The 24290-nt window shown below is 42.6% G+C and overlaps 1 protein-coding gene across 1 annotated transcript in view; it reads right to left on the bottom strand.

Moving 5' to 3' along the window:
- The window catches only part of LOC309546460 (retinal guanylyl cyclase 2-like), a 206004-nt gene that overhangs the window by 54277 nt on the left and 127437 nt on the right, over positions 1-24290 (bottom strand). The window contains exons 9-12 of the mRNA XM_082246169.1: positions 19807-19983; positions 17382-17538; positions 13446-13595; positions 3516-3664 (exon numbers count right to left, since the gene is read on the bottom strand). Of these exons, the coding sequence (XP_082102295.1) occupies positions 3516-3664; positions 13446-13595; positions 17382-17538; positions 19807-19983 (633 nt within the window). The remainder of the gene's footprint in view (positions 1-3515; positions 3665-13445; positions 13596-17381; positions 17539-19806; positions 19984-24290) is intronic.

Here is a 24290-nt window from a genome sequence, read left to right on the forward strand (position 1 = left end):
GTTGCTCAGCATTACAGTCTTCTTTAAAGGATAGCTACCTCAGGAAAGGAATACCTCAGGGAGCAAAAAAGGACTCTTTCACAGCCAAGGGCAAAGTGAAGTAGCGGCCTAGCCGTGGCTAGCTCAATCAGCGTTAACCAGCACCAGTCAGCGTTAACCAGCGTCAGTCAGCGTTAACCGGCGTCAAACAGCATTTTCTAGATCGTCCCGGCCTATTGTGCATAGTTCAGTTCGATTGGAGTATCCCACTCATCCTTTCTCCTATCCAAGTTCCTAATAAAACACAAAAACCAAAGAAACTGGAATGGTCCTTGTCTGAGGTAAAATCACTTGGAAATATGTCAGATTGTTCTACTGTTGCTAATGGTAACCCAGGGGAACCAGTCTTCAGCAGCTCCCAAGGGAGTAGTGCTACACTTTATTGGGGTTTTTTGCCTTCTTCTGAGGGTATAAGATTGTGTTTATGGAGGTTTTCTATATTTTTTTTTATATTGGTTCAGAGGCGTAACTAGATTTCTCAGGGCCCCGGTGCAAGAAATCGTGAAGGGCCCCCCCCCCCCCCCCCGAAAAGCATGTTTTTGACACTTTTTTTTTTTTTTTGCAATGTATAACAAAGTAAAAAATTTCTGTTTCCTGCACTGTAGCCGTCTTTTGGCTATAGCGCGGGTGGGTAGTGGTTAAAGTAAATGTGAACCTCAACAATGAATTTCCTTGATTTGCCTCCTTAGGATTGGTTAAATCTGACCCGGGGAATGGGATCAGTGGCAGGGCTGGTGGGGAGAAGGGGAATGGCATCAGTAATAGTTCTGGTGGGGAGAGAGGTAATGGGATCAGCAGCAGGGCTGGTGAAGAGGGGAATGGGATCAGTAATAGTGCACCAACCATGGCGATGGTGGTGAGGAGGGTGGAGCAGTGACAGCGGTGGTGGTGGTGAGGGGGGTGGGATCAGTGGCGGTGGTGGGGTGGAATCAGTGGTGGGGAGGGAAGTGGGATCAGGAGCGGTGATGGTGGGGAGGGGGCTGGGATCAGTGGTGGTAATGGGGGTGAGGGGTGTGGGATCAGTGGCGGTAATGGGGGTGAGGGGTGTGGGATCAGTGGCGGTAATGGGGGTGAGGGGTGTGGGATCAATGGCGGTAATGGGGGTGAGGGGTGTGGGATCAGTGGCGGTAATGGTGGTGAGGGGTGTGGGATCAATGGCGGTAATGGGGGTGAGGGGTGTGGGATCAGTGGCGGTAATGGGGGTGAGGGGTGTGGGATCAGGGGCGGTAATGGGGGTGAGGGGTGTGGGATCAGGGGCGGTAATGGGGGTGAGGGGTGTGGGATCAGGGGCGGTAATGGGGGTGAGGGGTGTGGGATCAATGGCGGTAATGGGGGTGAGGGGTGTGGGATCAGTGGCGGTAATGGTGGTGAGGGGTGTGGGATCAGTGGCGGTAATGGGGGTGAGGGGTGTGGGATCAGTGGCGGTAATGGGGGTGAGGGGTGTGGGATCAGTGGCGGTAATGGGGGTGAGGGGTGTGGGATCAATGGCGGTAATGGGGGTGAGGGGTGTGGGATCAGTGGCGGTAATGGGGGTGAGGGGTGTGGGATCAATGGCGGTAATGGGGGTGAGGGGTGTGGGATCAGGGGCGGTAATGGGGGTGAGGGGTGTGGGATCAATGGCGGTAATGGGGGTGAGGGGTGTGGGATCAGTGGCGGTAATGGTGGTGAGGGGTGTGGGATCAGTGGCGGTAATGGGGGTGAGGGGTGTGGGATCAGTGGCGGTAATGGGGGTGAGGGGTGTGGGATCAGTGGCGGTAATGGTGGTGAGGGGTGTGGGATCAGTGGCGGTAATGGGGGTGAGGGGTGTGGGATCAATGGCGGTAATGGGGGTGAGGGGTGTGGGATCAGTGGCGGTAATGGGGGTGAGGGGTGTGGGATCAATGGCGGTAATGGGGGTGAGGGGTGTGGGATCAGTGGCGGTAATGGGGGTGAGGGGTGTGGGATCAATGGCGGTAATGGGGGTGAGGGGTGTGGGATCAGTGGCGGTAATGGTGGTGAGGGGTGTGGGATCAATGGCGGTAATGGGGGTGAGGGGTGTGGGATCAGTGGCGGTATGGTTTCCAATGGCATAGTTTACACCAGTGGTTGCAGTTACTGAAAAAATAAAATAAAACATGCTGCATTGTTCTTGCACTGGATTGTACTGGAATGCTTTAAAATGCACCAAAAATGCACTGAAACGCACATTACTTAAGGTTAAGAAAAAGGAGGGGGAAATGCACTTGACTGCATCAAAAGCGCAATGGAACGCATCAAAAACATGTAAAAAAATGCGCAAGCAGAAAAGCAACTGGAACAAATCCGGACTGCGTTTCTATGGTGTGAACTGGCTCTAAATAAAGCCAGACTATAAAAAGAATATACACTAGCCATTACAATGCCCACACTCCCCATTATACTTGAATATACATTTGGATCATACAATCATGACAAGCTTGCAGGGAAGAAACCGGAAGTACTGCTAAACACTCCTGGCATAGCTTATCATGAAGGTAAACTGTAGACTTTGGTTAGGAAAATCCACACTGACCAATTATTCCTCCACATATGTCTAGAAAGGTTGATGAGTACAAAACTCCTAAATCAAAAACTAAACTTTATAATAAAGGTCATCTTTTGTTTTTAGGTACCTTTTTATAGTGAATGTTCAGTACTGTAATTTATTGGTGGGGGCAGAGGCGATTTCCCCCTCACTCAGGCTCAGCAACTCCAGTCTCCAGCCAGGCAGACAGACACAGCATGTGGTTTACTCGTCTCGCAGAGGGGAGAACTCCTCCTCCCCCTGCACTCCATTGGTGTCAGCTGGTCAGCTGACTTTCAGTGACTGTCCACCCCTGCTGCCTCACTGCATCAGCCATCTCTCGGATTGGAGGATCGGCAGGGCTGAGGGCGGTGCAGGCAGCACAGCAGCAGAATGTCAATGCAGGATTGCAGGTACTCGTAGATTGCTTTACACTGCACACATACCGCTGTACCTCTCCGCCCCCCCCCCCCGCACAACGATCGGGGAAGGCGGCATCCAGCCCAGACTAGTCTCTCACTCAGCTCAGCCACCACTAGCGAGTAGCGAACAGTCATCAGGCGGACGGACGGGCCCCCTCACGCCGCGGCCGCTGTAAGAAAACAGGGGCTGGCGGGCCCCCCCTCAGGTAGCGGAACTCCAGGGCCCGGTCGCAACCGCGACCGCTGCGACCCTGATAGTTCCGCTACTGTATTGGTTGATCTAGATGGACTTGTATATTTTTCAACCTAACTATGTAACTATGTAAAATATCTACATATCTGGAATTCACAATAGCCCCAATTTTTTTTGTGTACTGGTCTTCTATGGACCGGCCCAATCCTGGGTGATTTGGAATTGTGCCTTAATTCATCACCCTTGCATGTGATGTTTTCAGTGCACAAAAAGGGCTACTTATATCATCTTTATAATGTAAGTAACAATATAACCTTTGAAAAAATAATGAATCGCCAACCTGATCAAAGATCTCATCGAAGGTTGGCCTTCTATCTGGTAGCTCACTCCAGCACTGCTTCATGAGCTGAATGCACTCCAGTGGGGCCTGATCGGGGGCCACTGTGGGTCGACATAACGGAGGTGGCTTTTTCACCTTTCTGATGATTTCTGGAATAGAGAAAGTACAAATGTAATACATCACTGCAGCAAAATTCCTTCTCTAAAAGGTTCCTCTAAGGACAACAGGATAAAAGGACAACAGTTCTGTAATAAAATATTTTACTATGTTATCCATCAATACTGACTACCTTAAAAAACCATGAGAACTAACTTAACAATATAAAGTTGCAAGCTTTCGAAACTTATTAGGTTTGGCACTTTTCCACTGCAAGTACCGGCTCGGCTCCACTCGGCCCTGCTTGGCCCTGCTTGGCTCTGCTTGGTTTTCCACTGCATGGTACCGCATGGTACGGTGTTGGAACGGTTTGGTATGGTTTGCTTTTCCACTAATAGTAAGTGGGTGGGATAACGATTCTCTGACCAATCAGTGGCTAGCAGTGACAAATAGTCAAGGCTGCATGCAAAGGATTGTGGGATATGGTACCGGTACGGCCCTCTTGGAACCACAACTGAGGTGGTACTGTTTAAGCGAGCCGTACCGTTCGGTTCCATGTAGTGGAAAAGCGCCGCCGTACCGTACCGAACCGTTCCAGCACCGTACCATGCGGTACGATGCAGTGGAAAAGCGGCAAACCGAGCCAAACCGATTGGTTTCATGCAGTGGAAAAGCGCCTATCAATCCTCAGGCATTAAACAATTCTGTGCCCCGAGGAAGGAACCTAATGTGTTCTGAAAGCTTGCATCCTTTGAACTTCCAGGTATGTATATTTTTGCATATATATATATATATATATATATATATATATATATATATATACATATATGATGCACTGGTCCATCTTAGACCAGTGCAAGTATGTACAATGTATAGTCCATAGCTGGCCGATCAGTACTAGGCACTGATACTACAGTTATCACCACCAACTTCTATGTCCTGTGCCTAACAGCTTCCCAGTTACTTAGTGAACACAGAAGGTTGTTTTCCTGACAGAGGCGCGATTCAGAGAAAATGTTCTCAGTAAATGCAAAGTGTTTTCTAATTGGACAAGGAGAAGAGACGGGCAGTGGTGTCACAATCTCCTCCTTGTCCAATCACAGAATGCTTTGCATTCACATAGAAAATGCAAGTGTTCTCTGAATGGCGTCTTTGCTGAGCAAGAAACCTCCTGTGTTAATAATGCAGTAGGGAAGCTGCCCAGGACTGGCCTCGGAAGCTAGGGGGAGACTGTAATTCACTATTTACCGCTTCCATGAGGATTGGCCAGGTAAACATTAGTGAGGAGAATGGTAAGAAGCAGCCCCACAAATGTAATAATTTTGAAAGTTGAGTGGGTAGTACCACAGGAATATACAATCTGCTGATAGTTCCAGGTCTAGCTGTATAAAGACCACCATGTATACTCTATGGATGAAGATAGTTAGGCCCAGTGGACACAATGGGGTTGATTTACTAAGGGCAAAAAGACTACAAGTGCAGTTGCTCCAGAGCTTAGTAAATTAGGTAAAACTTTACTTTCCAAAGAATACCCAATCACATGCAAGGAAAAAAAAAAAACATTTTTGCTTGCACATGATTGGATGATGGAAGTCAACAGAGCTTCTGCTCATTTACTAAGATCTGGAGCAATTGATCTTGCAGTGTGCACTGCACTTTGCAACATGCACAGTCTATTTGCTTTTAGTAAATCAATCCCTATCATAAATTGTAAAAAAGGCACTGTTACACACTGAAAATAGGAATGTATATCAGACTTCCTCGCCATAAATTTGAACATGTAAACTCAAAATTAAAAATATAAAAAAAAAATGCAAAAAAAATATCTAATTTTTATTTTTTTTTTAAACCTTTAAAAATAGGATATGCCTTCAGTCCCACACAACTGACCACAAAGATGCATGTACACGTGTCTGTGATTAAACAAGGCTAAAATTATATATAAATGTGTGTGAAACTAAAATATATATAACTTATACACAATTCATAAACGAATAATCCCACTTGACTAGCCCCCAATAAATTAATATTCACATGTGTCAATAATTAGTTGTAGCACCCTCCTAGGTTGGTAGGTGCTAGGCAAAAGCATCTATTGCTCCTTCTGCTTATAAGGGGAGCCTGATCTGCTAGGTTGCCTGTCACATGTTCCCAGGTGTGATTCACTGGGTCTAAAGGGAGTGTCCCCACTGTATCCAATGAGGGAGCTTGTTGGACAGTGGAGGAAACCCAGCCAGTGATACATTGGCTTTTCTGGGAGTCCCAGTGGGAGGGCATTCTTGCAATGCATCCTGGGATTGCTCATAAAAGCCGGGGGGGGGGGGGGGGGGGACATGTGACAGGGCGTCATTGGCGGGAAGCAGAGTCCCAGGAGGAGGCAGGTGGCTGTCTCTCCTCCTGCTGTGTATGAGGAAGGTGGTCTTAGGCGGTCAGCCTAGTGAACCAGGTTTGGAGCTGAGCTGCAGAGGATCCAGTGAAGCTGACGGTGGAGCTGCTGGCAGAGTCTCTCAGGAAAAACAGTGTCCGTGAGTACCGGGAGATTTGCCTAAGGCATGTAGAAAGAAAGTGGCACTTCCAGTCTCAGGAAAGTAGAAACTTGAGTTTTATTTCTTCAAATCAAAAAGTCAAACACAAGACAAGACAAACAGGATAGCAGCAAACGCGTCAGCCCAGTACGGAGGACCACTCCAACGAAGTCAGGGGATCAAGGGGCCAGCTCACACAGAGTTACAGCAAAGGGGGTGCCGGGTAGAGAACCCTGAAGAATAGGGACAAAGGGGGTGCCAGGAAGGGCCCTGAATAGTGTTCTACAGTACAGTGCAGCTTATCTAGATCCTTCTTCACTAATAGTCAAGGTGAAGCAGCGGCCTTGAGTCATTCAGTATTCAGTTATTCAGCAGTCCAAGCAAATTGTGCATAGTTATTCAAGTTGGAGTATCCCACTCATCCCTTCTCCTATCCAAGTTCTCAAATAAAACTACAAAAAAAACAAAACCCCTGGACTGTTTCCTGACTGAGCCAAGTACTTTGAACATGCTTTATTGTCAAGTTATTGCTAAGGGTAATCCGTAACCAGTAGCTCCCTAGTGCTACCTAGATGATATGTCAACAGAAAAATTGAATATCAACAATATTGAATATGAAAGTGTTCAGTGAATAATATAGATGATTGATGCTCCAAACCAATTGTGATAGAAAATTCCAAAAAAATTGTGACAGTTCAAAAAGATTGTGAAAATATAAAGTCCATACATCCATATCTGTGCAAATTCTTTGCTTGCTCCAGACAAATAAGTGCTCCACCACCTGCAGATATGATAGTACAATGCACTCACCATCTATCGACTATATTATTCACTGAACACTTTCACATTCGATATTGTTAATATTCAATTTTTATGTTGAGATATCATCTAAGTATTGACACGTGTGAATATTAATTCATTGGGGGCTGGTCAAGTGGGATTATTCGTTTATGAATTGTGTATAGGGTATATATATTTTAGTTTCACACACACATATATATACATATATATTTTAATTTAGCCCTACTAATCATGGACATGTGTACATGCATCTTTGTGGTCAGTTGTTTTAGACTGAAGGCATTTTTTTTTTTTTTTGAAAGATTAAAAAAAAAGAAAAAAAAAAATTATATAATATATATAATTTATGATAGGGGTTGATTTACTAAAGGCAAATAGACTGTGCATGTTGCAAAGTGCAGTTGCTCCAGGTCTTAGTAAATGAGCAGAAGCTCTGTTGACTTCCATCATCCAATCATGTGCAAGCAAAAATGCATTTTATTTTTGTTTTTTTTCCTTGCACATGATTGGGTATTCTTTGGAAAGAAATGTTTTACCTCATTTACTAAGCTCTGGAGCAACTGAACTTGTGTGTATATATACATATATATATATATATATTTTTTTTTTTTTTTTTTTTAATTTTAGCCTTATTTAATAACGGACACATGTGTACGTACATCTTTGTGGTCAGTTGTGTGGGACTGAAGGCATATCCTATTTTTGAAACATTTAACCACTTTAACCTCCCTGGCGGTATGATTATGTCAGGAATTACATACCAAAAGCGGTACAATTCTTTTCATGGAAATTTGGCGTTATGTATTATAGGCCTACAATTCTTAGTAATTACTGACTTAAACCTGACCAAAACAAGAGTCTAGTAGACATCCCAGATGTGATAAATTTGAAACACAAACACGTGAATTATAATCGAATCAATAATATTATTTTATTATTTAATATATAATATATATAATAAAATTATATTATTGATTAGATTATAATTCATGCATTATATATTATATATAGATATATGTGTGTGTGCATATATATGTGTATATATATATATATATATATATATATATATATATATATATATATATATATATATATATATATGGTTACGGATTACCCTTAGCAATAACTTGACAATAAAGCATATATATATATATATATATATATATATATATATATATATATATATATATATATATATATATATATATATATATATATACATATATATATATATGCATATATATATATATATATATATATATATATATATATATGCATATATATATATATATATATATATATGCATATATATATATAATATAAAATGTGTTTTGTGTTTTGTGCAACGTTTTTTTTTTTTTTTTTTTTAATTTCCCTCCCTAGTTCCGCTCCCATGCAGCATTGCTGCTGCAGGGAACGGAACTAGGAAGTGATCAGAGCGACGGAGACCGACGGAGACCGACGGAGGAGCGGCGGGACTCTCGGCTGGCGGTCACAGCAATGAGAGATCATCGCTGGATCGCCAGGATAAGGTAAGAGAACACCGCTGCGCTCTCTGCAATCCACCCCGAGCGTGACTCGGGTTTACCGATCCTGATATGAAAAACCAACCCCGAGTCACGCTCGGGATTACCGCTAAGGAGGTTAAGACTGCTCACGTTGCTGCTACTGCAGCAAGGTGGCAGCCCTGTGTCCAGCGATGTAGATCTACGTCGCTGGATTCCTCCCTGTCTCGGCGGCACGTGCGCGCCACCGGAGGCTCGTTCCCGCTGTGATCGCCGTCTCTCTTCCCCAATCTTCCGGGAAAGAGTGAGAAAATCCGCCCGCTTGTGTAAACAAAGCAGGCGGATCTTCTCTGTGACAGACAGGGAGAGATCACAGGATTCAGCATAGCTGAACCTGCGATCTCTGTTTGTGTCACAGAACCCCCCTCCCCCCACACACGTCAGTAAGCATGAGGCATACATTTAACCCCTTGATCACCAACAGCGTTAACCCCTTCCTTGCCAGTGTCATTATTACAGTAACAGTGCATATTTTTAGCACTGATTACTGTAGTAATGTCACTGGTACCCCCAAAAGTGTCAAAAATGTCAGCCGCAATGTCGCAGTCCCGCAAAAAATCGCAAATCGTCACCATTACTAGTAAAAAAAAAAAACAATAAAAATGACAAATCTTTCTCGTAGTTAGTAACTTTTGCGCAAACCAATCAAAATACGCTTATTGTGATTTTTTTTTTTACCAAAAATATGTAGCAGAAAACAAATTGGATACAACAGGGGTAATGGAACTTTAAATGAGGTCGGTTGCTATTGCAAATATCCAAATAAAAAGATAAAATTGTTTCAAAAAATTAGTTTATTTCTTGCTGCACGATAAAAGAATAGATCATGCAGCAATGATCAATAAATAGAATAAATAGAATCTCGCATATTCACAGTACAGATACAGACAATTCAGGTATGGACATACAAAAGGTAGTAAAGGAAATGTCTTGCTAGGCATATACACATAATAAATAGATATATAATGGCAGATACAAATATCATACAACGGCATATATACAGTGGGTACGGAAAGTATTCAGACCCCCTTAAATTTTTCACTCTTTGTTATATTGCAGCCATTTGCTAAAATCATTTAGGTTCATTCTTCTTCCTCATGAATGTACACATAGCACCCCATACTGACAGAAAAACACAGAATTGTTGACATTGTTGCAGATTTATTAAAAAAGAAAAACTGAAATATCACATGGTCCCAAGTATTCAGACCCTTTGCTCAGTATTTAGTAGAAGCCCCCTTTTGATCTAATACAGCCAGGAGTCTTTTTGGGAAAGATGCAACAAGTCTTTCACACCTGGATTTGGGGATCCTCTGCCATTCCTCCTTGCAGATCCTCTCCAGTTCTGTCAGGTTGGATGGTAAACGTTGGTGGACAGCCATTTTTAGGTCTCTCCAGAGATGCTCAATTGGGTTTAAGTCAGGGCTCTGGCTGGGCCATTCAAGAACAGTCACGGAGTTGTTGTGAAGCCACTCCTTCGTTATTTTAGCTGTGTGCTTAGGGTCATTGTCTTGTTGGAAGGTAAACCTTCGGCCCAGTCTGAGGTCCAGAGCACTCTGGAGAAGGTTTTTGTCCAGGATATCCCTGTACTTGGCCGCATTCATCTTTCCCTCGATTGCAACCAGTCGTCCTGTCCCTGCAGCTGAAAAACACCCCCACAGCATGATGCTGCCACCACCATGCTTCACTGTTGGGACTGTATTGGACAGGTGATGAGCAGTGCCTGGTTTTCTCCACACATACCGCTTAGAATTAAGGCCAAAAAGTTCTATTTTGGTCTCATCAGACCAGAGAATCTTATTTCTCACCATCTTGGAGTCCTTCAGGTGTTTTTTAGCAAACTCCATGTGGGCTTTCATGTGTCTTACACTGAGGAGAGGCTTCCGTCGGGCCGCTCTGCCATAAAGTCCCGACTGGTGGAGGGCTGAAGTGATGGTTGACTTTCTACAACTTTCTCCCATCTCCTGACTGCATCTCTGGAGCTCAGCCACAGTGATCTTTGGGTTCTTCTTTACCTCTCTCACCAAGGCTCTTCTCCCCCGATAGCTCAGTTTGGCCGGACGGCCAGCTCTAGGAAGGGTTCTGGTCGTCCCAAACATCTTCCATTTGAGGATTATGGAGGCCACTGTGCTCTTAGGAACCTTAAGTGCAGCAGAAATCTTTTTGTAACCTTGGCCAGATCTGTGCTTTGCCACAATTCTGTCTCTGAGCTCTTCAGGCAGTTCCTTTGACCTCATGATTCTCATTTGCTCTGACATGCATTGTGATCTGGAAGGTCTTATATAGACAGGTGTGTGGCTTTCCTAATCAAGTCCAATCAGTATAATCAAACACAGCTGGACTCAAATGAAGGTGTAGAACCATCTCAAGGATGATCAGAAGAAATGGAAAGCACCTGAGTTAAATATATGAGTGTCACAGCAAAGGGTCTGAATACTTAGGACCATGTGATATTTCAGTTTTTCTTTTTTAATAAATCTGCAACAATGTCAACAATTCTGTGTTTTTCTGTCAGTATGGGGTGCTATGTGTACATTCATGAGGAAGAAGAATGAACTTAAATGATTTTAGCAAATGGCTGCAATATAACAAAGAGTGAAAAATTTAAGGGGGTCTGAATACTTTCCGTACCCACTGTATATCATATACATAGCAAGAATACATCCAGTGGCTCATGGACTCTTTCATACATATTGCGTAATCCATGTCCTGATAAATCTTCATATTTCATATTTATATGGCTCTACGCGTTTTGTGGAGTTATCATCCACTCTTCAGGAGCTTAGTACAAATTTTCTGTAAATAAGAGCTAGTTTAGGCTAAAGAGATCATATATGAATAAAGGAAACACACCAATAAGTTCCCTCAAAAATTTTCAAAAAATCTATAACTCTGATACTTACATATTAAAAACAACAAAGAAAGTCGCAGAGAAAAATCGCATAGTCTCTCGTCGCTGAGTACTCTGTGGATATACGCCTGATCCGGGGCTGAGGCGGGTAAACGCCACTTGGTCCATAAAGTGTGTGGGGGGGGGGGGGGAGAAGGAGAAAAAATCCCACAGAAGGAATAGAAGAACCAGTGATTTCATCACATCAGTGACCAAGTTATCTAATCAAGAAAATAAAATTTAAATATATAAAAATGTGTCGGCGTCATGATTAGCCCAGCCTGTGATCCATGGGTGGATCACTGGGTTAGGGCTGCTATTCCATCTCTGGTTGCTGGGGGTGTAATATGTGGTGAGTGGCTTCTGGCCTATGCCGCATACCATGTTCACTCCTTCACCACCCCTCTCTGTGATTTTTCGATGTTTCTCTGCGACTTTCTTTGTTGTTTTTAATATGTAAGTATCAGAGATATAGATTTTTTGAAAACTTTTGTGGGAACTTATTGGTGTGTTTCCTTTATCCATATATGATCTCTTTAGCCTAAACTAGCTCTTATTTACAGAAAATTTGTACTAAGCTCCTGAAGAGTGGATGATAACTCCACGAAACGCGTAGAGCCATGTAAATATGAAATATGAAAATTTATCAGGACATGGATTACGCAATATGTATGAAAGAGCCCATGAGCCACTGGATGTATTCTTGCTATGTATTTGATATATATATGCCGTTGTATGATATTTGTATCTGCCATTATATATCTATTTATTATGTGTATATGCCTAGCAAGACATTTCCTTTACTACCTTTTGTATGTCCATACCTGAATTGTCTGTGTCTGTACTGTGAATATGCGAGATTCTATTTATTCTATTTATTGATCATTGCTGCATGATCTATTCTTTTATCGTGCAGCAAGTAATAAACTAATATTTTGAAACAATTTTATCTTTTTATTTGGATATTTGCAATAGCAACCTACCTCATTTAAAGTCCCATTATCCTTACGCCCCCCCTGTTGTATACAATACTAGGGATGGAGGTGGTTGCTGTGATGCTTCAGATCAATTATTTCTTCAGAAAACAAATTGGCCTAAAATGTTAAAAAATTTTGATTTGTAATTTTTTTGGGGGGAATGTTATATATCAGAATGTGAAAAATATTATTATTTTTTTTTTCAAAATTGTCACTCTTTTTTTAAAAAACTAAAAATTTCACAGGTGATCAAATACCACCAAAAGAAAGCTCTATTTGTGGGGGGAAAAGAAGGAAGTAAATTTCATTTGGGTACAGTGTTGCACAACCACGCAATTGTCCGTTAAAGTAACGCAGTGCCAAATCGCAAAATATGGCCTGGTCAGGAAGGGGGTAAAATCTTCTGGTCTTAAAATGGATAAAAATACGCTCATTGAGAATTTTTTTTTGTCAAAGACATGTAGCTAAATACATTTTGGCCTAAATATATGACAAAAATTTTATATATTGGATATTTTTTTACTGTCAAAGCAGAAAATGTAAATTTTCCGCAAAATTTTCGCTCTTTTTTTATTAATACCACAAAAAATAAAAAGTGCAGAGGTGATAAAATACCACCAAAAGAAAGCTCTGTTTGTGGGAAAAAAAGGACGTAAATTTTGTTTGGGTACAGCATTGCATGACAATGCGTGCAATTGTCAGCTAAAATCACGCAGTGCCAAGTTGAAAAAAGTGGCCTGGTCATTAAGCAGGAAAATCCTCCGGTCTTAAAGTGGTTAAAAGAAAAATGTTTTAGATATTTTTTTTTTCGTATTTTTAAATATTTTTAATTTTGAGTTTTGCATGTTTAAATTTATGGTGAGGAATACTGATATACATTCCTATTTTCCTTGTGTAACAGCTCCTTCCTTATAATTTATGATTGTATTACTTTTGGCCTTTGCCACAAGTTAAGGGGCTGCAGTTACGGGATTAGGTGTTTTATAGTTACAATTGGCGCCGTCCCAAGTTATACAAATCAACCCCTATGTTACACATCCCTCTCTATTCTCAAGACAAAAGAATTCAACTCTTACCCTCTGCTGAAAGTCCTGACATGCAGTATGGTGGGCCTCGGACAACCACTTCTTGCAATATAATAGCAAAACTAAAGACATCGCCTTTAAATGTTCCTCTCCTGGCCAGATTTTGATCTCGAAGTAGCTCTGGTGCTGTCCAAAACAATTCTGTATAAAAGAATACAGTAATGTAATTTAGGACATATCACAATTAAGGCAGAAATTAATGGATATCTCAAAAAAAAACCCCAAAAAACAGAAATTTCTTATTTTGATAGGTCCTCTTCTAAGTAGCAGCATCTCCTATTGCTGTCCATATAAAGATAAACAGAGTCATTCCTGTTTGGATATTTTTTTTCCTTTATTTTTTCCTGGTGATTCTGCCTGTAACACACTTTTTCTCCCAGGGTGATAACGCTCACTATACTGTATAAATGGAGGAACAGCCCTGTTACCCTACGACAGGTAGTGTTTTAGGTCTACAGAACACCTCCCCCTATCTGCATAACATAAGGGGAGGAGCTGTAGTTCACAAACATAAAAAGGCAGGCCTGATAACACTGCTTGAGATAGCACTGCCGAGTGCATAGGACAGCACAGGATCAATGGGTATTTCTTTAACATTTATCGAAAAGGTATAACAAAATACTTTCCACATGTAGCACCCTCTAGTATGCTACTAGTGTGAGCGCAGGAAAAATGTATGTTCTGACTCATACTTAAGAACCTGTGAGTCTTAATTGGGTCATGGGTTTACTTTAGGTAAGGAACTCATACAGGCAAGGCCCTGGTGCCTCCCTCTGGTTCTGGAAAGTTGGAGAACGTTCTGGAAACTAGAGGGCGGAGGTTAGGAGGGTTGTTCTGCATACTCAGGAGAGATTGGCCAATCCCAGGCAGTGGGTCTGGCAGGGTGGTTGGGCAGCCCTTAAGTATGGATGAGTCATGCTGGTTGGGAAGTCAGTGGAAGATGGAGATGGAGATGGAGTGCTGAAGAGTTGGTGGCCCTTGGGGCGAATCCCCTAGTCTGGGGGGGCGGTGCTCTGCCTCGGCCTGGGGCTGGCCTGGGAGGATCCTGACAACAGAAACAGTCTGGAGGGGTCTTCCCTGAGAGGCAGCTGGAGCAAGGAGGACAGTGTGAGTAATACAACACAGTCTGGGACTTGCAAGGGGAGAGACTGCCACACGTAGCAAGTCTTTTTGGAAGATAGCAGTGTGCCTAAATCTTTATTAACCTTGCCCGGGGAGATCTTTGGGGCAGTCGGATAGAATGGTGAAGAAGAAGTCGGGTAGACTGGTGATGTGGGCTGGTAAGGAAGCAGCCAGGTGGGCTGGCATTTACTACAGTAAGTAGAGCTGGGACCAGTGTATACATGAGAGTTGGAGGTACTCTAGGATGCAGCTTACAACATTTTGTGCTACTTTCTGAGCTTTCAGAAGCTGCCCAACTTTTAACAAGCAGGTGATTGGCAGGACTGTGATGTAGGAGGGCTGTGATCTGAAGAACTGAAGAAAGACTGTGATGAATAGGGGGGCTTTGGTGTAAAAGAGGGGGGGTTGGCTGTAAAGTGAGGGGGGTGCTGTGATTTGAAGAGGAGACTGAGGACACTGACGTAAAGGGGGGACTGTTATGTAAAGGCGGAGTGGGGGGTTGTAGAAAAGCCAACATCGAGACTAGGTTTATAATCCAAGGGTGCCAGTCCAGTCTGTGGCCAGAATGTTGAGATAGATGAGGACCTGGTGACAAGACGGGAATATACAGCCTGGGGGACCCATATCTGAGATTGTGGCCAGCAGGCTTTATCAAGACAGGGTGTTTCCCTAACTCTCGAACAGTGGCCATATAATGCCTCTCTTTGCTTTGCACCTTCAATCATAGAGGACCACGGTGAAGGTAGATACTTTATGCTAAACCTGAAGGGCAAATTTTTGTGAGACAGGGTGGTTTTGGAGTCTGTTGTTGACCTGTGTAGAATGGTGTGTCCATAGAAGTGGTATTTCATGGTCCATGTGTCCGCCCAAGAGACATGCATATTATGGCCGGCTATGGATTTCCTCCCAAAGTGGTCTTGAGGAAGCTACGCTGTTAAGTGAAAACGCTTCGACCATTGGAGGTGATCCAGTACATGATACACCCCCCCTAGATGTGTGAGCTAGGGAGGTGCTGTACTAGGGACCCATCCTATATCCATATGTTTTTCTATTAATTCTATTGTGTCTTTATGTTTGCTAGTTGGATGTGCATGTTAACATCCTTTTTTTTAGGTTATATATCAAAAATAAAATATTCTGTTGCTTTTATACTACTGAGTGTGTTGGTCTCATGCATATGCCAGTAAAGTCTGCCTTTTGCAGGACGGATTTCTGCACTTCATCTACATTTCACGCATAATGCATTTAATAATAACCTGGGGGGGTGATGTGAGGGATTCTGATTGTTAGTAGAAACATGAGATTCAGACCTCTACTGGAAGTAAACTTTTACTCACTGGACCTCCGTGAGTAATTCTAAACCTCGGTCTAAGCCTTCTGCATTGTTATGTTTAGTCTGTGCCCACCCCCCCCAGTTCATAGGAAGTACGGTGAAATCTCCTTAATGGAAACACAAACCACAATGAAAACTTGACTGGGTTCTAACCCTTACCAACAGTATTCAAAACAAAGCAAAAAAAGGTCTTGGCCAGAATTGGGCTATATAAGGATATAACTTGTCAGTGGTGCTAGGTGTAAAATGTTCAATATTTCAACAATTAAATAAATAAAAAAAAAAGTTTATGCTTTCTGGAAATCTACTTTACTGATAATTACCAAGTGTACAATTAATGACAAAATACATAAAAAAAAACAGCTGGTGCTGGGACCAATATTTTTAAGGATGAATAATTGGCCTTATTGTTTTGTGGTTGCTCATGGGATCAGCTTTTCCCATGCATTTTCCCCATTGGTAAGGCCTTTCCTTCCATGAGATAAGGTGGAAATCTTTCCTCTGTTGGTACCCTCTAGAGGAGGCATGAGAAAAATGTCCTATACAGGCACCTTTGCTGCCCAAGGGAAGTTCCAGCTGATAAATGTTGGAACAATGTAATTATCACCTGCCATGTACTTGCTTGTTGTACCATTGGTATCAGTTGGAGTGGGAGGGATAATGTTCCATTATTGGTGTCAGTGGGAGAAACAGTGTCCCATTATTGGTGTCAGTGGGAGAAATAGTGTCCCATTATTGGTGTCAGTGGGAGAAATAGTGTCCCATTATTGGTGCCAGTGGGAGAAATGGTGTCCCATTATTGGCGTCAGTGGGAGAAACAGTGTCCCATTATTGGTGTCAGTGGGAGAAATAGTGTCCCATTATTGGTGTCAGTGGGAGAAATAGTGTCCCATTATTGGTGCCAGTGGGAGAAATGGTGTCCCATTATTGGTGTCAGTGGGAGAAATAGTGTCCCATTATTGGTGCCAGTGGGAGAAATGGTGTCCCATTGTTGGTGTCAGTCAGAAAATTGTTGTTACCTGCTGGTGGGATAGTATACCATCATTGGTGTCAATGAGAGCAATACTGTCACATCAGTGGGAGGAATAGTGCCCCTTAGCTGCTGTCAGTGGCAAGAATAGCGCCCCATCATGGATTTACTGGAAGACTACTGCTCTACCATTGGTATCAGTTGGAGTGGGAGGGATAATGTTCCATTATTGGTGTCAGTGGGATAAATGGTGTCCCATACTGTTGCATCAGTGGAAGAAATAGTGCCCCTTAGCTGCTGTCAGTGGGAAGAACAGCACCCCATCATTGTTGTCAGTGGAAGAAATCAAGGGCCAAGTTAAAGGCGGGCAAAGTGCCACATCTGGACTGCAGTTTGGGGGACCACCGGTATACAGTGAAAGTTCTTTTGATTTAGGGCTGGAAGTGTTAAATATGAACAACATTCTTTCCATATCATTTTTTATTGTGTATTTTTTCCTCACCTCCAGGACGAGAAGGCTGCCGTGGAGCTTTCTGGGTCTCCACAATTTCATTATAACCATAATCAGTGATCTTTAAGACAAATCTTCCATCAACCACACAATTGCGGGATTTTAGGCGTCCATGTTGAAAGTCACGATGGTGTAAATATCGCATACCCTGTGCCAACATTGGAAGAAAGAAAGGAGATATGATAAATGACTAAAGGCACACTTGGAGGTTCCCAAAGACCATGGACCTCAGTTATACACATCCCCTCACATTCCCTATACACAACATCTTTCACGGTGCTGAAGCAAACGTGAGGCACACATAGGGACTTCCAGCAGAGCTTACCAGAGCTTGTGTGGTATACTTACACAAATAGATGCTTTAAATTGCTTTTGAGAATGACCTATGCCACAAGAAATAAGGGAGCCACACACCACACTCTCAAACTCCAAATGACTAACTGAATGCCATTCTCTTTTTGTTGCCCAGGTTAGCCACAAGTTTAATTTAAATTGTATCTAAACCAAAGAAAAATCTAATATATTGCATTTTACAGTCCTTATATGTGGTGGTTGAATTTTTTTCTTTTTTTTCAGGCTATTTTCTATTAAATATATACCTGCTAATCCTGTCAGTAATACACTTGCTGTCCTAGGGTAGCTATGCTAACTCACTCCACTGTATCTATGGAGGAAGCCATGGCCGACACCCAGATGGGACCTCAAACATGTCTGCCTTTTTAAAATCTCCATTACATGGGGGGGGGGGGTTGTAGATTAGAAGTTTATAGAAGGAAGATAACATGCAGTTCATCTTACAGGAAGTGATAAGGACAATGTAATTCTGGCCAGATCAACAGGTATTGTACGTACTTGCTGAAACTGTATTCAGCCTGAAAATTTTAAATGAATGCAGCCACCACATCTAAGGACTGATAAGCTGCAAAATATTATATTTTTTCCTCAACCACTTAGAGCCGGCGCTTGCCTACCTTTTAAGGGCTTTAGAATGCCAAGAGGTTTTTGGTCATGTGACCGCTATGATTGGCTGTCACGGCGGTCAGATGATCGGAAGGCTCCCAATTGCAAGAAGCAAACTTATCCTTTCAGTTGGCCACCGGCAACCGCTATTGCATGCAGATACGCGGCCGCTTGGCACCAAGACCGGCCACCGAGAAGCCACATTTTGCGTGCTCTCGATGCGAAGAGGTTACGTTTAGATATCCAGATACCCAGTGAAGTGACTTGCCCCAGGTTTTACACAGAGATTAAAGTGGAATTCCATCCAGAAGTGGAAGCTCCGCTTATCTGCTTCCACATTTGGCACCTTTCGAGGGGGAGCTGATACCTGTCAAAAACAGGTACCTGCTCCCCTTTCCATGTAAGGGCGCCGCAAAGACCTACATCATTTGCGGCCCTTCCTCTTCTCCCCGCTGTCTTCTAGGAGACACACACACAGGTCCCAGAAGACAGCGTGACCATTAAGAAAGCACAGTGCGACTCGCGCACACGCAATAGGAAATTGACTGTGAAGCTGCAAGGCTTCACTTCCTGTTTCCCTTAATAAGGATGCCGGCACCTGCACCTGGAGCCGATGGACTTTTCGGATTCGGGTACCGATATCGTGGGCACCCTGGACAGGTAAATGTCCTTATAGTAAAAGTCAGCAGCTACAGTATTTGTAGCTGCTGACTTTTAATTTTTTTTTAATACAGGCTGAAACTCCACATTAAACAAATCCACCTACATAAATTGTACCTGTCTATCTGCAGTTTTCTCTACTTTACATCTGTTCAAAGCCAAGAATTTATGACGTTTTTCTGAGAACTTACGGTATAAGAAAGAGGGTGGAGAGCTGAAGTTACACTCTGCAGACCTCGGTGGGGAGAGCTCTGAGAGCTGATTGGAAGGAAGAGACACCGCCCCCCCCCCCCCCCCCCCCGCTCCACACAGCACCCAGGAACAGAGCTGAGGCTGGAGATCCCTCTCCTGTCACCATTTTTCTCTTGGTGTCAGGAAACCTTGTCAGAACTGATTCATGCTGATAGCAGAGGAACTAAGCAGCAGACAGAAATGACACTTACTGTTCTTAATTGAGACAAGTACACACTATAGAAGGATATTCTTTTTGCTCATATTTTTTGTCTGAGGTTTAAAACTACTTTAAGCCAAAAGGTTTACCATATTGAACTGGGAAGGGGGGGGGGTGGGTGCAAGTACAGAAGGTCATGTTATTTTAGAATATTTGCAACACAAGCTCTTTTCGAAGCACCTACATATACATAGATCTCTCATCCATACCCTTCTTCCAGTGGATGTTTAAAATGTGGGAGCATATACATATTGACTCTCTAAAACTTAGCCTTGGTTCCAGAAGTTGGGGTGGCTTTTCAGTGCTGCCTAAGTCATAGCAATGTGGAGTGAGTGCAGTAATTACCTTGATCAAATCTAGAAGCAGTGAAGATTTAAACATCCAGTCTAATTTGACGTCATCGTTTCTGAGCAGATCCTCCAAACTTCCTCTAGAACAATGCTCCGTCACGATGGCAAAGATTCCACAGTCAGAAAAAAAGCCCAAAAAAGGGTTAACATTCTCATTTCTCAGATCCTTCATCTGGAAACAGTGCAGAAATATCTGGTTAATGGCATGCTAAAGTCTGAAATATAGTTTGTCTAATTGTTTCCAGCATTGAGCCAGAAATAAAGCCAGTGCCATATGTATAGTGCATCTGTAAAAAATTCACAGCACTTTTTCCACATTTTGTTAGGTTACAGCCTTATTCCAAAATTGATAAATTCATATAAAAGACGAAAAAAAAATCCCATGTACATAAGTATTCACAACCTTTGATCAATACTTTGTTAAAACACCTTTTGCACCAATTACAGCCTCAAGTCTTTTTGAGCATGATAGTATAAGCTTGGCACACCTATTTTTCAGTAGTTTCTCCCATTCTCCATTGCAGGATCTCTCAAGCTCCATCAGGTTGGATGGGGAGCATCGGTACACAGCCATTTTCAGATCTCTCCAGAGATGTCCAACTAGGTTCAAGTCTGGGTTGGCTGGCCCACTCAAGGAAATTCACAGAGTTGTCCCGTAGCAACTCATTTGTTATCTTGACTGTGTGCTTAGGGTCATTGTCCTGTTGAAAGATGAACCTTTGTCCCAGTCTGAGGTCTAGAGTGCTCTGGAGCAGGTTTTCATCAAGGATGTCTCTGTTCATTGCAGCATTCATCTTTCCCTCAAACCTGACTAGTCTCCCAGTTCCTGCCACTGAACACAGCATGATGCCACCACTATGCTTTACTGTAGGGATGGTATTGGCCAGGTGATGAGCGTTGCCTAGTTTCCTCTAGACATGATGCTTGCCATTCAGGCTAAAGTGTTAAATCTTTGTTTCATCACACCAGAGAATTTTGTTTCTCATGGTTTAAGGGTCCATGTACACTGCAACTTGTAAACGGCCGTTTAGGAGCAGTTGGGCGTTTTTTTCAGAAGCCCCTGAACCCACCTCCATGTTATCTTATCTGTCCATGTACACAGGGTCGTTTACAGTCATTTTCAGGCAGTTGAGTTCAGGGACGTGTTTTGGAAAGCACTTATTTGCGTTCGAACGTGTGTTTCCCGGCGTTTCAAATGCAAAAACGCGTCCGAACGCGGCCGAACGCGATGACCCGCATTTAGCGCTCGCGTTTTTCCATTTTAAAGGGGAATGATTTTTTTACCTCTAGGAACAGTTTTAAACACAAACGCCCGCTAAACGTGGGTGCAAACGCGACACAACGGACGTTTTAAACGTCCTAAAAAAAAAAAAAAAATTCCAGCATTCAAGGGACTTTTAACAACGTCCCGTGTCCTTCAGGTGTCTTTTGGCAAACTCCAGGCGGGCTGTCATGTGCCTTATACTGAGGAGTGGCTTCCGTCTAGCCACTCTACCATACAGGCCTGATTGGTGAAGTGCTGCAGAGATGGTTGTTCTTCTGGAAGGTTCTCCTCTCTCTACAGAGAAACGCTGGACCTCCATCAGAGTGACCATCGGGTTCTTGGTCACCTTCCTGACTAATGTCCTTCTCCCCTGATCACTTAGTTTGGCTGGCTGGCCCACTCTAAGAAGAGTCCTGGTGTTTTCTAACTTCTTCCATTTACGGATGATGAAAGACACTGTGCTCATTGGGAGCTTCAATGCTGCAGAAATTTTTCTGTACCCTTCTTCAGATCTGTGCCTCCATACAATCCTGTCTCAGAGGTCTACAGACATTTCCTTGGACTTCATGGCTTGGTTTTAGCTTTGACAAATGCGCTGTTAACTGTGGGACCTTATATAGACAGGTGTTTGCCTTTCCAAATCATGTCCAATAAACTGAATTTACCACAGGTGGACTCCAATCAACTTGTAGAAACATCTCAAGGATGATCAGTGGAAACAGGAGGCACTTTAGCTCAATTTCGAGAGTCAGAGCAAAGACTGTGAATACTTATGTACATGGGATTTTTTATTATTTCATTATTAATAAATTAGAAAATATTTCAAACAAACTTCTTTCATGTTACCATTACGGGGTATTGTTTGTAGAATTTTGAGGAATATAATGAACATAAAACCATTTTCGAATAAGGCTGTAACATAACAAAATGTGGAAAAATTGCTGTGAATACTTTCCAGATGCACTGTATGCCAGCCATGCCATGGAGATGACTGTCTGCTAACAGATGGTACAGGTGAGCACATAAACACAACAAATTAGAGGACATGAGGGTAAGGAAGGAGGTCAGGGAGCAAGTCACCAGCAGACTGCAGGGGGGAAGCATACCCTCCTATCCTTCACTCCAGGTTTTATATCAAGTCTTATGGCAGTAGTTCCCAGTTGAGAAATTTGCTTTCCGGTTTTCAACAAGCATGGGAAGGACCTTCCCCATTACTAAAGCACAAGACTGTTTAACCAATGAAAAAGGGAATAAGGTTCTGTATTCTGTAAAGTTGGGTAAAACTAGCTCCTGCAAAGAACAGATAACCAAATCTTTGTTGGTGAATCGCAGTCCTCTACCACTGTCCTGCTCCTGATATGGTGATGCCACCTTTCTCCTGCGCTTAGAATCCAAGCTCCCCGACCACACTTCCCACGGGACTCACATATGGCGTCTCGGATGGCTAGAGTCTCGCTGCCCTAAAAGGACTGGGGTAGTCCAAAAGTACTACAGGCAAAAAGAAACAAAAAAAAGGCGCACCGACCTAGGGCATTATCCTCAATAATATGGCTTTATTAGTACAACATAAAAAATGGCTACTCACAAACAAAGTTAGGAAATAATCATGTCAAGCTAAATCGCTCCAGTGTCAAGAATAGTCCATGTATTAGTCCATAGTCCTGTTAAGATGACGGTTGACGCGTTTCAAGGCTTAGCCTCTTCCTCAGAGCCACTCTTTATGTTGTACTAATAAAGCCATATTTTTGAGGATAATGCGCTAGGTCGGTGCGCCCTTTTTTTGTTTCTTTTTGCCTCTACCACTGTCCCCCTTTTTAGTCTCTTCCTTAAAATATATACCCCATGATTAAGTATTTCTAATTCTAACACCAAAACATTTTTTTTATCATTTTAGATAAAGAAAGTGATGGTTAAAACCCCTGTCAGTTTTTCATTTTTTTTTATTTTTTTATTTGCGTCCCATTGAGTTGAGCTACCTTGATTAACTATCCTGAACACACAGGAGCAAGTGAAATGATATCTCTCATACATGGGATGAATTTCGAAAGAATTTTCTATTGAAAATCTTATCTAAGAATTTTCATTTGAATTCCGCACCATTAGTGGGCCACAGCAATGGCTGATTTGCATGTAGCCATTGAATTTGAGTGATCAGGTACATTGGGAATTTTTGAAAATTGAACAATTTTCTAATCAATGATGGGAGAATCATGTGAGAAATATAACAAAAAAGATATGCGCGTGAGCAGAAGAAAAGAAAATTCCTGGAAAGAAAAGAAAATTCCCAGAAAGAAAAGAAGATTCCCAGCCATGAAAACTCTTTTCTGTTGTAACATGAGGTGAAATTGAAGGCTTGGTTGATCAAATTTCAAAATCAATGGTGGCATCATCGGATCACAAAGCGCAAGAAATTTCTGATTTTCGAAAGAAAATCAGTTCGGAATGCGACCCATGTATGGCATAAGGCCTGCTTAGATGGTTATCACTGGAACAGGTGTGCCATTGGAGAATTTCCCTTTTAGTCCAGTTTCAGTTCCAGTTTAGGCTGGCCATACACTATACAATTTTCTTGTTTAATTCCTTTTAGATTTACCTTCAACCGTGTAGTGCAAGGGCCAGCCTGATTCCATACAAATTGAAAGTGTTTGGGTTTGACCTCCTATTATATGATTTTGATAAATCAAAAAGAAAATTGATCAAGAAATTGTATAGTGCATGGCCGTACTTTGGCTCGGTTCACACTGCCGCAAATTCAAAGTTGCGCAACTTTGAAGCCGACATCCCAGCGTGACTTTGGCACGATTTGTATGCTACTTCTTTAACAGAAGTCAATGCAAGTTGTGCCGAAATCACACCAAAAGTAGTGACTCAAGTTGCTCCTATTAAATCGATTCCATTGCACCTAATGGGGTGGGACTTGTTATGCGACTTGTGCTCTCAAAGTCAGAGCACATGTTGCACCAGTGTGAACCAGACCTTAACCACTTTACCACCGGAGGATTTTGCTGTCTTACGTCTGGGCCACTTTTTACGATTCGGCACTGTGCAACTTTAACTCACAATTGCGCGGTCGTGCGACGCCGTACCCAAACAAAATTTACGTCCTTTTTTTTCCCACAAACAGAGCTTTCTTTTGGTGGTATTTGATCACCTGTGCGATTTTTAATTTTTGCGCTATAAACAAAAAAAGAGCGGAAAGTTTGAAAAAATAACAA

Source organism: Pelophylax lessonae (genome assembly GCF_965119305.1).
Source record: "Pelophylax lessonae genome assembly, chromosome: 2".
NCBI lineage: Eukaryota > Metazoa > Chordata > Amphibia > Anura > Ranidae > Pelophylax > Pelophylax lessonae.